This window comes from Parambassis ranga, chromosome 1 (genome assembly GCF_900634625.1).
Source record: "Parambassis ranga chromosome 1, fParRan2.1, whole genome shotgun sequence".
NCBI classification, from domain to species: domain Eukaryota; kingdom Metazoa; phylum Chordata; class Actinopteri; family Ambassidae; genus Parambassis; species Parambassis ranga.
The window spans coordinates 12,067,392-12,086,391 of record NC_041022.1 but is presented as its reverse complement, the minus strand read 5'-3'; the positions used below and the strand labels follow the sequence as shown (position 1 = coordinate 12,086,391).

General features: G+C 39.7%; 1 protein-coding gene across 6 annotated transcripts in view; it reads left to right on the top strand.

Annotated features, from left to right (window-relative positions):
• Positions 1 to 19,000, top strand: part of adgrl3.1 (adhesion G protein-coupled receptor L3.1) — a 103,990-nt gene that overhangs the window by 14,348 nt on the left and 70,642 nt on the right. For all 6 annotated transcript variants that reach the window (XM_028399772.1, XM_028399741.1, XM_028399765.1 and 3 more), the window contains exons 3-4: positions 13,219 to 13,384; positions 18,438 to 18,651. In XM_028399772.1, coding sequence (XP_028255573.1) covers positions 13,225 to 13,384; positions 18,438 to 18,651 — 374 coding nt within the window. In that variant the 5' untranslated portion in view covers positions 13,219 to 13,224. The remainder of the gene's footprint in view (positions 1 to 13,218; positions 13,385 to 18,437; positions 18,652 to 19,000) is intronic.

Genomic DNA, 19,000 nt, shown 5'->3' with positions numbered 1-19,000 from the left:
GAGTCACATCGCAGTGCACCGTATGCATGGATAGATAAGCAGATGGACACTCACGTGGATGGAGTGCATTCATACAAACAATGTTCATACTTTTATCAAAATAACATGCAAGGCCTTAAAAAGCTTAAGTAGTTTTTCAAAGGAAAAACGTCATTGCACTAATAAAACATAAAAACAAAATGCAGTTTTGCAACTTGCTTCACACACAAACACACACATACATCACCTGTTGTTGCCCCCCCCCCTGAATACAGGCTTATTGTCTGCCTTAATGTGACCGATGTCATGAGTTGAGAGGCCTTTGTCCCAAAACAATAGAGGCCATATTGTAAACAATACCAGTCAATGCCGTCCACACAGCTGCCACAGAATGGGTCCAGATTGTTCAGGGTCCAAGTGGAGGGCTTTGAGGCAGGCACTTGTAGCATGTGTGTCTTTTTGTGACTGCATGCGTATTCTTGTCTGTAGTGTTTGTGTCTGGAAGATGGAAGCCTGTTTTCCAGAATCAGCAGATGGACCGGTGCAATTAGTCTCAGTGTTCTTCTTCTGTGTACAAATGTACACATACACACAAAGAGACTGAAACCCACACACTCACAAAAACACAACACAACCCAGGGCTGGGCACGAAGCAGATGTAGCTGAAACGACTAGACAAGACAGATACTGTAATCGACGAGAAAACTGAGGAATGAGAAATGAGCTCTCAAATTGACGAATCAGTACAATAATTATTGAATTTTGCCATAAAAAGAGGCGATGTTTGAGTGATTGATCAACAAAATGAATATATGTATAATTGTGTGTGTATATATATTTATATATATACACACAAATATGTATACCTATACAACTCTAAATGAGACTTTAAACAATTAGCATTTTTGTATATATATTTTTGTTATTGATATTTAAGCAATAATTACAAATTAAGACTAAGATTCCAAATTATTTTATTAATTCCAGTGGGGGGGGGGGGGGGGGGAGTTGTAGTAGCAGCATATCAAAGAACAATAAATACAATTTACACATATACATATAAATGTATTCAAATATCAGAATTTGCAGATCTATTGATTATAATTATTTCATGCAAAGATTTCAGTCATATCCATTTATGAATAGAAATAATAGGAAAAATGTCTGTCACACATCTCAGTACACCATCTCTACATTTAGCCTCACCAGTCATGTATTGACCCGCAGTAACAGATAGGCTCAGAGGAAATGAGTGTGTGACTGAAAGGTCATGGTTTAAAAACTTGAGTAGTACAGTAGATGTGAAAGTCCTGGCAGTTTAAGTCCCTCAACAACTACCATCAGGGCTGTGACCTCTGGGCACTTAACCTTTAACTGTTCCAGTGGAGCAGCTCTGCGTCCAATAGTGCGAGGCTGTGTAGCAGTGCCGTACAGCTCCCAGGTGTGACTGCGTTAATGTGTGAACGTGGCTCAGCCTTTCCAACCTCTCACAGACTCCCCGTCAGCCATTCATGCTTACATGAATGTGTTCTTTCTTAGTCAGTGAGCCAGGCCAAATGAAGCTCATCACTTTATAGCTTACGAATGTGTGGTGTTTTCAGCTATTGTTCTGGGTTTTGAGTGTTAATGATTTCATTGATAATTTGGTGACAGTCTGGATACATGCTGTTGTTATGTCTGGGTTAGGGGTCTTGGTCTGCTGGTGACTGTGTATCCTGTTGACTGCTAAAGATACTATTTCTTTCCTTATGCCTTCGCTCTTCTCTCCTAACAGTGAGACACGGCATCGGGGGAGCACACACACACACACACACACACACACACTCACACACACACACACACTCATACACACTCACACACTTCATCAAACACACATGCAGTGTAATATAAATGCACACAAACGCACGCGGACAACACGTACAAGCACAAAACCATTGCCACCTGAGTGCAGTGCCACAACCCCCAACACACCCTGTGCAAAACATACGCACGCACACACACGTGACGACAGGGAATAGCCTACAGAGACGCTCTTTGTCAACAACTTGGAAAAAGCAGCTATTTAGGGCCACTGTATTCCTAGAAGGATAAGCAATCTTATTTGTGTGAAGAGTCTGTGTGAAACAAAACAAGTTATGGCAGTTACTATCACTTTTTCCTCCCTGCTGTGTCTTCTCCTATTTTGTGGTGTTCTGCTTATGAACCGGTGCTAATTGTGTAAAGCAGAGTATATTGTGAATGTTGATTTCCAATGGGCTTGGTTGTGTGATGATGAGCAGATGCACTCACAGATGTTTTCCCTCCATGTGTCTGTTTACTATTTCAATTATCCCTATCGCATACTGTAGAGATTTGTTGTTCTGTTTGGGCGCTCCGGCATGGATTCCAACGAAAACACTAGTTACTGAAGTATTACAAGCCTGTGTTAACGCCAGCCTCGCTCACATTTGTTTGATACATTTGGGAGCATAAAAACATTAATAAACATGCGTACATCAACATTATCTAATACACTGTATTTACTGCAAAGTTGATGACATTTTTGATGTTCTAGGCAGCTTAGTCTGGCTGTTTCAATGTTTATGGAGGTCTTAGAATCTACTGAGTCTCTTCTGTCCATCATCATAAAGGATTAAATGTTGTAAATGTTTCAGTTATTGTAATAAAAGACACAGGCCGCACGGTCAGATGTATGTGCACTCACTTCATGGTTTAGGAATTGTAATCCATCCTGAATTACTTTAGTTCTGAAAGGAAATCAATGATTAAGACCTCAAGCTACAACCTGAATATGAGATCTGAGCAGCACAAGAGGATTTTTTGATCAAATATTTCTCACTGGCACAATTGATGAAACAAAGAGTGAACATAGTTTTGCACACCCTGGATACATTTTATTTGCACCTTTTATAAGACAGCTGTATAAAATTGTTCTTTCACATTTTCTCTACTAAGGTATAAAAACATGGATTAGGATACACTGTTTGAGCCCAGCTAGTGTAGCATTGGCTATAGCCAGCTGGTTAGCATGCTAACGTCAGTAGTATATTTGCAATTTAGTGACGAGGCCTTTCACATTCACAGACTAGCAATCTTACAAACTGCTCTTTAAAGCTACAGGATTGTGCTATAGCATTGCAAATGAATAATGCAGACAGTATTTATATTGCAATAAGCCCGAGGCTACTATATATAATTGTCACATGTATCTTAACATCACCTAAAGAAACACTAAGCATTTATTATTCCTCACATTGTAGTGCTTCTCCATTCCATTACTGTATTTTCAATGCATCTGCCTGCTCTGGTTTTGTTGATTGGGAAACATTAGCATGCCAGGGATATGAAACTGCAATAGGAGCCAGACCTCTACCCTGCGTGATTTGAATATGAAATGATTGGAGCATTGATTTTGGTTGTTTAGGTCTCCCGCCTGAGGTGAAGTGGCAACGCAAGCTGACATTTGGCACCGTGTTTACCTTTGCTGTCTCCATTGATTGCTTCAAAATCAGCAGCCAAATATTCTGCTGGAGCTTATTGTAACACCGGTTTTGCATTATCAAAAGTGGTGGATATAGCTTATCAAAAATGCAACAGTTTTGGTCCACGCTGATGCAGAAAATAACCACAGCCCTGCAATCATAGAACAGTTGTTTTCACAGGCTTGCATTTTAAATACTATTGAAGCTCATTATAAAGATGGCAGATGGAATTCATAAGGGTGTTGACTTGCACCAAAATAGGCCTTTAACATATGTTTGATAACATAGTATCGATGTTTATTGCTTTGAGGGTTAGAACTCAGATCCAGTGAAATGGCAAACCATTTTTTCCCCTGCAAGCTCAAAACCAAAGCTCAGCTTCAGCCAAGCAGGGAACTGTAATAAGTCTTGATTTTAATGTATTAATGTTCCAGGTACATGTCTGGTGAATAACCACAGCTGTGCCTCCTCAGTCCCAGTAAACTTTGAAGAAAATCTCTTCTTCAGTTTATATTTTGGATTTGGTTTCCACAGAGAAGTGAAAATGTAATATCTAACAAAAGTGTTTGCTGACAAATACTCCCATATCACTGTGGACATCTGTCATGAGGCATTTTACACACATCGCGGCGCTGAGCAGCACTGCCGTCAAAGTGACTCAAAAAGGCTGTAATGTTTAATGCGTTCTATGATATGTGAAGGGAGGAATTTCTTTTTGTGTCCACCAGCGCGTTTCCATACACACATAAGTCAAGGCGACACATTTTGCAAATGAATGTACTTTTTTCCATTTAGGTAGATTCCTCTGTATTTTCAATGCCGTTTTCTCAGCAGTTAGACAATCCAGCATAAAGTGCCTCCTTTTATATTTATATACCAGTGTTGGTGCTTATGCATTATTAAATTATGAACAGCCCAGTAAGCACCCCCAGAAAGGCTTTTTTGAATAAATATTTCAAGACTCTGATATCCACAGTTCATATTTGCTCTGTAATGCAGGAGCAAAGGTTTGGTCCTAATGTCTTATGCAGAAATCACTTTTTTTTTCTCCCCTAACTAAATCTGAAGTTTTATAAGCTTGCTGTTTCTAAGCAAATCTTTGAAAGTTTGCATGTGTCAATTTTGAGAGAATTTGGATCACACATTAAAGGAGCAGGAGTCTCATTATGGATGTCCTAAGAAAAAATGCAAGTCTTATATGTGTGGTTAGACTAAAATGCAAGAGAGAACAGCACCCGAATATCGTAAACAATATTAATATGGCAGATTATAGTGAGGACATGGAAGCAGCATGAGACTAAGTGGTAAAAGCAAGAAAGTGCACAAGACTGGATGGAGCATAAATGGATGGAGAGAGCACACCCGAAAAACCAAATTGATAAATGGACAATAATGAATAAAAACAAGCACATATAAAGATTTGAGTGGATCCTTCTGTTAAACAAGCCAGTTGCTTTCATGAGGGTTTTAATCTAGGTCACGAGTGTCGTATCCTGCCTGTTTGTCTGCCTCCTCTTTAATGCAGCGTCATTCACTGCTGAGGTGGCTGTTCTCTGTACTGTACAGGACAACTTTCTCCCTTCCTCTCTTCTCTCTCTCTCTCACACACACACACACACCGCTTCTCTCTGCCTCTGGCTTTAAGGCATGGCTTTGACAGATCCATTGTGACAGTACTGGGTTTAGAGCACAGTGACAGAGAGGAAGAGAGGGAGATGGTGATGGGGAAGAGAAAAGGTGGTATGAAGGAGAAGACAGATGAATCAAAGGGATGAAAAAAACAACAGCAGTGGCAGGGAAATCAGCATCACTGCACTTTTAGTTGACATAATTGATTGTATCAGTGGCAAGTTTGTAAACCATTAACTCCCCCGTTGTGGGTTATTCAGTGGCACTGCCATGCAGAATTGTAAGACTATGTGTGCATATGTACGACGTATGTGTAAATGTGCTTGTATGTTTAATACAAGTAAGTTAATATGTTTGTTTTGCACATGCATTTATTTTATTTTCATAAATAAATTAACCTATGCCAGTCTTAGAAGTTGCATTTTTTATTGTTATTTTAGTAAATATTATCAAGTTTCTTTATTTGATTAAACCCCTTTGTTGTCTTGTGAATAAGTCCAGAAATTTTTGTTGTAGTTGGAAGTTTTCCATAACATTTTTGATGTTGATGATATGATGAGAAATATACTTCAATATCCATCTAAATTGTTAAGGATCAGGTGTATGAGGCTGTTATGAAATTACATGGTGTGTTTCCAGTCTAGAAATTGCACTACTACAAAATAGACAGCATCAGATATCACAGTAACGACATGGGAGTAACACATTATGTTAAAATGGTGTGCTGTGCATAGTTCCATGATAATATGTAGATAATACAGAAACAGTGAAATAAAAAATGACTGCAGGCCATCAGACAAGCATAAAGCAATGATTTAGTAGTTCAATATATTTATGTGATGAGCATACAATAGACACAATTCCTAAAACAAAGTCTCTTTTTTTCCTAATGCAGTAGTATATCTTTTAAAAAATTATAGAATTTATAGCATGGCGTCATAACGATTTCCATTTTGGTAACATTTGCAGTGTGTTAGCATCTTTATTTGACATTTTTGTGTCACTGTCTGAAGGCTTATTTTATGGAACTCTGTCCAAATGTTTGAGGCCACAGATTGACAGGGAGAAGAAAAGGTGAATGCCTGAGGTTATTAACGTGCTGTAAGATCCCTTTGATACATCCTGAACACTTTTGGCACTCCCTGCCTTTCACTGCCCCCCACCATTCTCTCTGCCTCCATCCTCGTGTCACTCCTGTGTTATCCTATTTTTCCACCTTTATTTTTTTGAGCCTTTTCTTCTCCGACCTCAGCCATGTATCTCCGTCTTCATCTCCTTCCCACCTCTCTTTTCCTTCTTCTCCTCTCTCCTCCACCCTTTCCCCTCTACTCTGCTTCTGCTCTTCCTCCTCCTCCTCCTCCTCCTCCTCCTTCTCTCTCAATTCTTCCAACATCTCCACCTTAGCCTGTCTTGTCTCATGAGGCAGAGAGGGCGCATAGAGTTGATTAGACTGGAGCATTAGAAAGTTCAGAGCAGAGCAGAACAGAGTGTGGTGTCTAGCCGCCAGGCAGAGAGGAATCAAAACGGCTGTGCCTTACAGACGAGGTCATTGGCGCTGGATTTTCAGGGTGGTTTTCGGTGCATCGGATTTCTGTGAGCATCCTCAGAGCAGCCAGAGGCAGCCATGCGGAAACTGCAGTGGTCCGGTCAAAGCCGGAGCCTCCCCAGACACTGTTTTCTGACGGGCATTGCATGTCTAACATTGAGAAAGAGGATGAGGTGCTCAGCCCAGGGCTTTGAACTGTTTTGAGTGGAAATTATTTTAAAGGGATATGTCTTTTTTTTAATATACAAATGCAAATTTGGTAAATGATCTTCACAGTCAAACAGAGAGAAGTGCAATGATGGCAGTCCATCCTTTGCATTTTTGTTTCATGCAAAATGCTTGATTCAGCTCTTCAGTCCCATGCCTTTATTCCTGATCAAAAATGCTTTTGATTAATGAAAATCAATTAAGAAGTAAATTACAAACAACAGACTTTATGCTTAATATGACAAGACAAGACTAGACTGAAGCCATTTATTCTTCACTGATGGCTTTACACTGAACCCACAATGACCAAAACATGTCACACTGATATAGGGGTGACCTATACCTTTAAGGCTGCACTACAGCTCTCTGTAGTTCTCTGCCTCTCAGCCACACAAAGAATTTATAACCAGCACTGTATGAAATAAATTGCCAGCCAGACCACTTGTCTTCAGGGCACTGATGACAATTGTGCACATTCCTACACTACTGTAAACCAGCCCCTCACCCACCTACTCACATACACCGACTGTACATCTTGAAAAATAGCCAATGGGGCCCACCATACTGCATCTGGCTATCCCGGCCAAAATGTATAGATTCAAAATGAAAGACACAAGCTGACATGACTGTTTGTCTCATTGAGTTAAGGGTTGTCCTTTGCAAACATGTGACATTGACTCATTATTATTTTTGATTTTAATGTGGGCTGAGGGGGCTTGTATGTGAGCTCCCCCCTTCGCCAAAAAAACCAGACACATGCAACAGTACAAAAACATGTTGGTGGTGGTAGTGGTGGTGGTGGTTGGGATGTCTGGGTATTTATATTGTTGGGAGATGACAGTATGTTTACTCTGTGCCCCCTGGTCACACTGAGGGGACTCTCGCTGCTATAATCAGTATCTTAGACTCCATCAGCACAGGGCAATTAAGAGGGTGGGCCCTCTATTCAAAAGCATTCATGCCTGTTGTATGTGTATATATCTATATTTGCATTACTTGATACAAGTGTGTACATGTGTGTACTTGTTTTGCTCATGCGTGTGTGTCTTGTGTCTCTCATTATAGGCCACAGTCCAGACTCCCACCAGGTTCTCTCCTGATTAGTCATCTTTTCAGCTCCACACTGCCAAATTAGCTACCTGAATTTGTGTGTTTGTGTGTGTGTGCCTGTGTGTGGTCATTCTAATCAAAATTCTCCCAGCCTGTCTACCTGCACTGATGATAATTTGCCTCACTACCTATACCCACTCACACAGTTTCACCCACACAACCTTGTTCCAACCCTCTCAATCACACACACACACACACACACACACTAGAAATGGTCCATAGTGGTTAAACCTACCCTAGCAAGCCAACTGGAGGTAATTTACCGTAGCTTGGCGGACACATGCCATTTTACTGAACATGGTGCATAGCCCCCTGAGCTTTGTTCCGCTCAGACTTCTCTCCAGCAGAGCAAAGAATGAACAACTGAAGAGACTAAAGAGAGGGAAGAAAAGAACAGGTGAAGAAAAACTAAGTGAAGAAAATGGCAAGGGGGGGGCATGCATAAGCTGCCGAGCTGAGCTTTTCTCTGTGCAATTATACAACAGAGGGCAAAACAGGCTGCTATGACTAAGTATAACAGGACATTTGAAGAAGAATGCACCCATGCTTTATTATGATATTATAATTTTTTTGGACATGCACATCAATTGTGTCTTCTCACTGTACTTTGTCAACAAATAATGTCTTCAAATTTAAGGGTTTAACTAATAATGAGCATGTTTGTCTTTCCAAACTCTCACTCTTATTTTATTCAACTCTAATTAGGAAGAACATGGACACAGTTTACAAATGAATACAAAAATTTCACATCTACATCTTCAGTCATCTTCAATCCACTCTGTTGACTGTTTTCTTAATGTGACACACACACATGTCCACATGGTACTCTTCTAGGTGAAGGGATAGACTACAAATGCAGCCTGGACACATTTGAGACTCTCTGCCTAGAGGCTGAGGGAGCACGGCATCTGGTCTCCTAGTGATAAGCATGTGTGTGTGGAAAAAGTGTGTGTGTGTGTGTCTGCGTTTGACTGTTTGTGTGTGTATGTGTGTGTGGCGTGTGCATGTGACGCGTGTTGACAAGGTAGCCCAGTCCGGTCAGCACTCATTAGCGAAAGAGAGAATCCCCGAATGAGGAGTGCTGTGACAGGCAGGCCTCTCGTTAGGGGACTCTATAAACACACACACACACACACGCGTACACACATAAGGTCAGGCCACCTCGGTGCACAAAATCAGCCCTACATCAATTAGTTCATGGATGCATGCAATATAGTCTGGGTGTAGCAGCCTCCTCAACAGCTCTGTTAATGCCGACCCTGTAGGAAATAAAGATTCAGGGCAGAAAAATATAGGACATAGAGACCATAGAGACCACTTACTCATGCAAGACTACTAGGGAGCATATTGTCAGCATGGTATACTAAATAATAGTGTTGCTGAGACGGTGAGTCTAGTGTTGCGTTAACTGCATTGAGTGTACTAATAAAGCATGACTCATATTTTTATGATGTGCATTTTATAAACTAAATGGATCAAGCAGAAGTGTTATGTGAGTATATTTTGTGGAAGACAGATGTCTGCTAAGTAGATGAATGAAAGATTGGATGAAGACAGTAGTTAAAGCCAAAGATCCAGGGATGTATATTTGTTATGGTCTGATCCTGCTTATTAGCTCATGAGTTCTATGCAGATGCAGACGCTGCTTATCTGCTAGGCAGTGTCTCTAGTGACACATAACTAGCACCAGACAGGAAATATTAATTTAGTTTAAAAAAAGTGACTAGATTATTTCATAATTTTTTACAGTGAATGGTTTCAGATGGGGCACATGATGTTTGGCAAACCTCATGTGCGCGATCAAGCAAAGTAAACACTTTGCATATGTTCTGATAATTACCACCATTACCGCCTGTTTATTCATAATATATTAACCAATCAGCACATTAAGATAATGAAAGGGAACAGGTTAGATACACGGGGCAGTGCTCTGGGCCATCACTATTGTCTATGCATTATGGAGCATATTTTTATGTTATTATCGGAACATATGGTAATCTGCAGCCCTGCTGAATTATGAACATAACTTGAGTGATTTGAGTTTGGATTTGTCCTGAGCTGCTCCAGGCCATCGTGCAACTATTGTCTATGAAGGCACCTCTACGAGCATGGTGGAAATAAGAGGGTTAATTAGCTGATGGGTGAGATGGTGGCTGAGCATACGGGGTGATGGAATAGCTTTTGAATTATGAAACAGTGGAATGCTGTGGCTGGTGGCGTCCGGCCATATGTCAGTGTGCGCCTCCTCTGTCGAGCCGGGGACAGCTGGTCAGATTGCTCATGTTCAACTGAGTTAGGGACCAATCAATCAAAATGGGGCACAGTTGTTTAAGTGCAGGGAAGAATAATACACAGGAGTCTGTTGTGAGTCTATCACTTTAGTGTCATTAGAGATTTGTCAGGAATAGTTAGCAGATATGAAATCACCCTACAATGAAATAAGCTGCAACACCTGATATTTAGAAAGCAAGTATGCACAGCACTGAAGATGAGTTTAAAGAGAAACTGAGTGATCCAAAGCAATTATGAGAGTAAAAATTTAGTCATCCCTGTGTTTGCTCACCTTTTTAGCATACCTGTAGGTAAATGTTATGATTTTTTTTTAACTTGAGCACTTGATATATTAAAAGGAAATGTAAGATGTGATAACAAACACGTAAAATACTGCAATAATACTGTTATTTTAAGCTGTATTGCAAATTATGTTTTTGTAGTTCTTAATAAGAGAAGTGCACACAAGATAAAAAAAATAATTGTCTTTGGAGTTTTACATTTATTAAACCAAGTAGTTAAGCCTTTATCATTAACGGAATGGACAAAATACTCAATTCTAGAAGAGATTGTTTTCAAACTGTTAAGACCTAATTATAACTATGTTTATCTGCCAGTTTTGCTGTGAAAAAAATTCTAAATTTCAAGGATTTATTTTGACATCCATAAAAGATAAAAAAAAAATCCCAGTGGACTACACAGCTCTTGTCATGTCTCTGGTCTCTTCCCAGATATTCAGATTCTACTGTGCACATGTCCTCCGGGTGTATCTGTCTGTCCTGTCTGCAGTGAGAGGCTTTTTTGTCATTGTACATGTTCAAAAGATGCATTATGCATATGCAGTATGAGTCTCCTATATATATATATATATATATATATATATATATATATATATATATATATATATATATATATATATATATAAAGTTCTGTGTCCTTTTTCTATAAAGAAAACAAAAAATGTTTTCTGATACCAGCAGTTGTAGATATCATAAATATCTAGGAGAGAGCAGCTAGTCGCCTTCACAGCATGGCGTGACTTAGATGGCTGGCTATTGTCTTAGTCTCTGCTGGGCCAGAATGATATGGTCACACTGATCAATAGTCTCTGTTACACATGATGTATCTCCCATGGCTCTGGCTGTCTGCTTTGCTCCATCTGTCCACGGCTGTTGCGAATTTCTGCCGGCTTTCTCTCTTTCTGATACACACACTCACAGACACAGACGCACATACACAAACTTGACTCGCCTGTTGGCGCTGGGCATGGCTTCCCTTGAGAACAAGTGAGAACATTTAGGCACAATATAGGGCTTCTGTTACCTTTAAACTACTCCCATGAAAAAGTATGTTTTTTTGGACGTCAACTAGGGGGAATTGCATAATGACTGCAAACGAACAAAACAAACAAAAAAAGAGACAAACTTAAAAAAAGAGAAAATGTAAAAATATTTTTAATTAAAAAGTAAAAATGCAGGAAGAAAAATAATTGAGTAAATTGTTACTTGAGCGAGTGGGCGAATGAGCAAGTGATAGAACAATGCTGTCTGCTTAATCGGTTCAGGAAAGAAAGAAGGAGAAACGATGCTTACCAGTGTGTCACTGCTATAACTTATCTCCTCTTATTAATTGTTTATCGCTGATGAACCATGAAATGAACAATTAGATGGGGACATCAATACATTTCACACTTTGATGCTGATGTGGAATATCAAGCAAAGTGAATCCTAATACAGATACAAGCATCATTATGCCAAGATTACAAACCGTTTTATTGTTGTGGATTCCTACTTTTTTTTCTACTGCTTTTTCTTTCTTACATTTCTGATAAATGTTTGAAGTGACTTGTGGAGTCTTGTTGTCCTAATTTAGTTACAAAAACAATCATTATCATTTTAGCTGTTCTTAAAATTTCAGTTAGAAACTGTTATGTGAGATACTGGATGGCTTTACAGAGACATTAAATCAGAATCAGAATCAGAATTACTTTATTTATCCCCAAGGGGAAATTCTTTAGAAAAAAAGAAAGAAAACTTTAGACTTAAGAACAATGTTGTTGTTGGTGGTTACACAAACACATGGATTTCAGTTAGAATGCTATACACAATACACAATTTACAATTTGTCATGTCTTACATCATTCATTTGAGATCCATAGTTTGGTAGATATCAAGAGATGCCACAATAGCCAGAATTCGGGTTAAGTCAAGCGTGTTGTGCCTAGGGCTGCAACGACTAGTCGACTAATAGTAGCAGAATGATTGGTGCTTTGGGTGCAAGAGGTCCCGGGTTCGAAACCCGGATGAGCCGTGTGTTAGGTCGGTGTGGTGGAAAGGATTCGTTGGTAATGCGGGCGCACACACACAATGTGCAAGGAGTCAAATAATTGGGTCCCCCCCAATTTTCACGCATATTTATTGGGTCACTTTCCAAAATGCAGTATATACATTAATCTCTGTATAAAAACTACCATCCTCACATTTTGCATAACAGGTTCTTTTCTCTAACTTGATTTTCCACTTACTCTGAAGTTATCACTCAGCACTTCAGTATAAGATAATTATTGATTACTGTCTAGACGACTGTGACTTTCTTTTCTTGAGGAAGCTCCACTGCTAGAGTAAAGTGCTGTCAACCCACCATAAATAAAGAGAGTATCAGGGTATCAGGGATTTCTTCTTCTTAGCTCCAGACAGAAAGTGTGAGAACAGTTTGCCTTTAAGAAGCTAGTTAGTATTAATCAGAAAGCACATCTGTTGTTAAACAATTTAGGATTTTTTTTTATTAATGTGCTTTGTAAACTGTTAACAAATATGTGGTTGTGATTGTGATAAAATTCTCACACAAGAAACACTCAGAAGACATCTGAAGGACAGTATAGTAGGCTATGCAAGGTGTATTGTTCCAAATGCTTTTCACAGCCCAACAAGGCATCTTCATGTGTTTAGAAATGACAGTCAAGTGATCATATCCTCTCTGTGTGTCATTTCGCAGGCCTGTATGGTGTCGGAAACACTGAGCTGTGAGAGAAACAGCTCACCACAAGACCGTCTGGGCTCAGCAGGAAGTACCTCCATATCTACTTCCAGGTCATCCTCAGACGTCATGTGGACCAGATGTCTGCTCTTCATCTCAACCTTGTTTGCACCCCTTGCCATTGGTAAGAGATATACACACACATTAACATATTACATTATTACACTTTATTACTTATTAACAATGACAGCAATTTCAAATATTTGAATTTAACTTAACTTAACTTGTACTAACTGTACAACATAGTCATATTCTGTCTGAGAATCTACACATGTTTTTAGTCTGCTTGATGTAGCAACAGAAAAATGAGAAACAGTGGTTTATCATGCAAACAGCTTGTGGTATTCAGTGTCAAACGCTGGCATTGTGCTTGCCCTCATGACCACACAGTGAAACCACAATGGAGAGGCAGTGGAAAAAAACACAGGTGTAAATAAGAAAATGAAGGATGGCTGGTTTTTAGTTAACAACTGCTTTTTTCTTTCATACATTTTTAGGCATGTGTACACATACAAACACATTTTTACCTGCAGTTGTTTACTATAAATGTTGGTCCCACCTGTTTACTAAGAAGAAAAACTAATATGCCCAAACAACAGACCGAAGCATGGTATTATTGTACAGCTTCGACTTTTTGATCCTCCCACACACACTGCAGCTGCAAAACCAAGGAAACACGCCCTCACGTATTTATTTACAATCTCATTTTATGTCTGCACACACTTTCACACTACACACACATGCATAGTGCACATGCAGCCTCAGCAGGCCATCTGTATGTTTCCCCTCTCTCCCCTGTGACGGTGGGTTTTGAAGACTCCAAGTGGGAGCTCTGGCCCACTTGGACTTAATCCTATTAATGGTTGCTGTCAATCACACTATGAAGCTGTGTAACACACAGGCATGCTTTTACACACACACACACTCAATCAATCTTCAATGTACTTCTTCACAGGGCCACTACCATGCATGCACACTGATGATATACAGTGAAATACTGTAGACCCACATGGGCACAGATCCTCCTATAAAAAAAAAAAAAAAAAAAAATACATGCATGAACACACTCAAGACACTAACAGGAACTGCACACAGGCGGGCACTCAGACACACACACAGCAATGGCTTTGCTTTAACACCAGGAGATGAGTTTCAGTCAAAGGTATTTGCATCAATGTCTAAAGAATAAGTCGACATATGCAAATCAAGCTGTTTATACTTAGCAAGGATTAGTTGAAACAAAGACAGTTTAGCTTGAGGACACACAGCAGCAAGCACTCCATCTTCTCCACCTAGCCATGTCTTGTCACTTTTTCTGAGTTAGAAAAAAAAGAAAGTAAAACGGGAAAGCAGGAGTATAAAAAAAAGAAAAAGTCACATCCGGTATGAACGGAGCCCACTGGTTAATGATATTGGTGCAGGTTACCACATGTATACATGATGACAAATAATATTGATCTTGATGCAGCTAGCGTTTGTAGGTAGCTAGAGACCTTCTGGAAAAGGTCAATGTGGTAATATTTGTGCATCTCTGAAAATCAGACGATATACATACATGTTTTAACGTGTTCTTCTTTTGATGAGAAATAGCTTTTATTTTGGGCATGCATTGATGAATCAACAATGGCCAGTCGATGGAAAAAATGACTAAAGATCTGTGACATCACCCACAGGTTTTCTAAAGAAGTCATTTTAAGCTACTATCTCCATAATGGCTAAGAGCCTAAACCTGAATCTCCCACCACTCACTCGAAACTGTCATACCTTTAATAATAGATCATTGTAAGCCCTAGCATGAAAAATACTCATGTAATATTAAAAATATAATGACATATAATGTATGATCAATACATACAAAATCAGAATCAGAATTGTGTTTATTGCCATGTAAGTGAAGGGGGTTCACATTACTAGGAATTTGCCTTAGTGATTGGTGCATACAAGGAACATATAATAATAATTAACATGAAATAAGATAAAACTAAAGTAAGGCTAAATTAACATGACATAACAGACATACAATGAACAGAACACAAAATGAATGGCGGATGAAATGGTAAACATAGACCCTTAAATGAACAAATGGAACAGTGTAATAATGTAGTAATGTAACAGGTACCACATGGGTTGGTGAGGTGGTACTAGTGTGCAAGTAAAAAAAAAGGTCTGCGCATCTTTGAGCGTCCCTGGGTGAATCAAAAGATCTGTCCCAATGTTGGTTATTAAGATTAATTGATTTTAAGTCATTTCTTGAACTTCTTTTTAGTAGATGTTACTAAAGGAATGATTAATTGGGCCTTTTTCAGCCAATGGTCATCCTAGCAACCATTTGCACATTCATTTATTTATTTTTTTTAACACTTATTTTTATTTGTTTTATTTCTATGCAGGGGCCTTCTACATGCTTCCATTGTTATGATTTGCACAGACCAGTTGTACAGATAGGTTTCCAAAGAACCAGCTCCAGCACCTCCAACAAGCATTTATTTAGTGTGCAGTGATCTATATTTGACTTAGACTGAGGATACAGGATAAGAAAGCACCCACTGTAACCAAGGATCAATTCATGATTTTGTTTTTCTTCTTGTGTAAAATTTATTGACAGACAAAAAAAATGCCTCAAAGCCTTACTCTTTAAATATCTTCTGCACTTTAAATATGATGTTTTTCAATTCAGAAGACAGCAGTACCGGCTGAATGCTTTGGCAGTTCAAGTGAGAGATCACCTTTTAAATCTCTCTCTCCTATTCCCTTTTACCCTCTCCTTCTCCTTTCTTTCCATCTATCCACCTCTTTCGCCACTCTCTTGTTCTTGGCCCAAATGTAAAAATCGATATCCTTTTGTTTCAGCCCCCCCCCAAGGCAATGAGAGTGTCTGAATAAGACCGTCTGTACTGTCGGTGGTTGCCAAGTTTCTGTCACCACTTACACAACTAATGACAGACACATTAACATGCACTTGCCAGCTTACACTGATTACGTGTCTCTGGAGATGGACGGGTAAATATCGGCACGTACAGAAGCGTATGTGTGCACTTGTCATGTTTGCATGAAGAGGTGGAGAATCTGTGATTGCACATACTTGTTCCGAAAAAAACAGAAACGTGTGTTTAGTGAGACCTTTAGAGGCAGGTTCAACACTTCAGGTTAACAGGTGTGGCAAATGATACAAAACGATAAATAAAGGTGACACATGAGACAGGATGGTGTCTGTCAGTCGGAGTATTCACTGCCGCTTATGAAGGCAAAGTGGTTTTTAATTGGAATACAAATAGACCCCTGATTTGAAACGTAAGACGGAGTATGTATTTGTGTCATAATGCTTGCTTTATGCCCAGTGGGGACCCTGTAAGGCAACATTGTAAGACATCTGATCCAAAGCAAGTCTAGACAGCTGCCTTACAATACCATGTATTGATTGTGCATGCCTCACTTAACCCTCTCTATATCATTTATATTCATGCTCACAAAGGCGGTCATAATGCGTCCATGAGGAACTAATAAAGTAAAACTTATATTAACACAATAATGACCCAGTGCCCTAAGCGCCTCCTATCTCTCTCTCACACACACAAAGGCGTGATGTCGCTATATCATCAGCTTCTAGAGACCCATATCCAGGCCGAATGTGTGCTTAAGGTCTAATCATAGCCCGAGGTAGGATGTGTGTGCGTGTGTGTCTGTTCATTAGAGAGAGGACATCTTCAGTAAATGTCACTTGTATATCAGTCTTAACTCTAAGCTAGAGCCTGCCATTATCAATGCTGTGCCCTCAGGTTCCAGCACCACACAAATACACAGGCTCTGAATTTCTACCTCTGCATTCCATCACTCTGAGCATTTGTATGCATGTCTAGTGTGTCTGTGTGTGTGTGTGATGTGGTGAAGGGCAGTATTAAGTTGAGCCTGGGCAGAGTGTCATTGAGCTCATTCAGATTCTTTGCTGCATTTGTGTAACCATGACGCTCCTCTAACCAATGAGTGAGCTGAGGGAGGGAGGACAAGGTTGCTATGGTTACCGTGACAAGGGAGAGCGAGGAAGGTGGTGCCGTGTGTTTCGTTTTTCAGTGATGTTTTATAGGGCTTTACATTTGGATTGTTGGTATATTCGTTGTGTGTGCATGAGCATATACACTTGTTGTTTTAAGAATGATTTGAAAGGTCTTGACATAATCTTTAATAAAAAGGAGATTGAAATAGACCCGCAAGTAATCCGAATCACTCGGATTTAATATGCAGTATTTCATTTGTTTATTCATCAGGGAAAATACAGCACCTGCATGTATATTGTGTCAGATATAGCACAAATTCTCAGATGAGATCGACAGGTAGAAGAATCCGCTAACACACAATATAATGTAACAATCTACATTGATATTATAGAGGGAGAGGTGAAAACCAAACAACACCTCCTCTGATAAACCTATCTATCAAGGGATAATCACTGATGCTCCTAGGGAACCTCAGAAGACAGAATAACAACATCTAAGCTACACCACAACAACCGAAATCCCTGGGAACATCTACCCCTACACCATCAATATCACAGCTCACACTCCCTCAACTCTGATCAAATGAAAATATGGAAGAGGGGTAATAATGCACAGTATGATTAAATAATTGGAAAAGATGAAATGCTCTGGTTGTATTTTATTTTAGTTTTCAGATGATTATACTGTTGTATGGAACAAAAAGCATGACTTTATAAAGCGTAAAGAAACTAGCTCCAGTCTCATTTAGATGGCATGTCCTCCATTTCATTACAGTAAAAGTGAATGTATACATCAGATTTGCATCCTCTGAGTATAATTAGGCGATGCCATCTTTAGATGATCTCTGCAGCTCTAAATATCTGTTGAATTTGCCAGCCAATTACTCTCTATCTAGTCTGAAACTGCTAACAGTAACAGAGCAGTAATTACCAAGTTGGTTCACTTGCGACACTGGACAAGCCCTTGTGTGATGCTATTGTTTTCATATAGTTTGGATAATTAAGTTTATATGACAAGGGTACAAATACAAATTTAGTTGAACACAATTTGTTCTTGTACAATTTAGGGCTCTAGTGCACATAAATTAAAGTCAGCTTCACACAGACATCTGGTATTCCAGTTTTTCAGTAGGTAGTATCGTCAGTACACCAAATAATTTACGATTGTGTGTGTTTGTCTGTCCAGTCTATGGCCGTGCCCCGATCCCCATGGCAGTAGTCCGCAGGGAGCTCTCCTGCGAGTCCTACCCCATCGAACTGCGATGCCCAGGCACAGATGTCATCATGATTGAGAGTGCCAACTATGGTCGAACTGACGACAAGATCTGCGACTCCGACCCCGCCCAGATGGAGAACACGCGGTGCTACCTGCCCGATGCGTACAAGATCATGTCCCTCAGGTTGGTGTACAGTATGTGTTTGAGTGAGTGAGAAATGAGGAAAAGTACTACTGCAAGCGAGAGAGGGGAACTCAGTGTCTGGACTGTACAAAATTGGACAACCACAGTGAAAATAATTAATTCTGTGTATTGTGTTAATTACTTTTGTCCCATGGCATGCTTGGTGCAAGATGTACGGCTGACTCATGGCACAAAGACGGAGCCAGGACATAATAGAATTCAAAATTGCTTTGTTTCTCCCAGTCCCAGACATCTTAGCTACAGTAGGTATGCGGCGTCAACTGTTCCAAGTATCTGTGTCAGCTACCTACGTGTTAACCCACAAAAACAGCAAACAGCAGGATAAAAT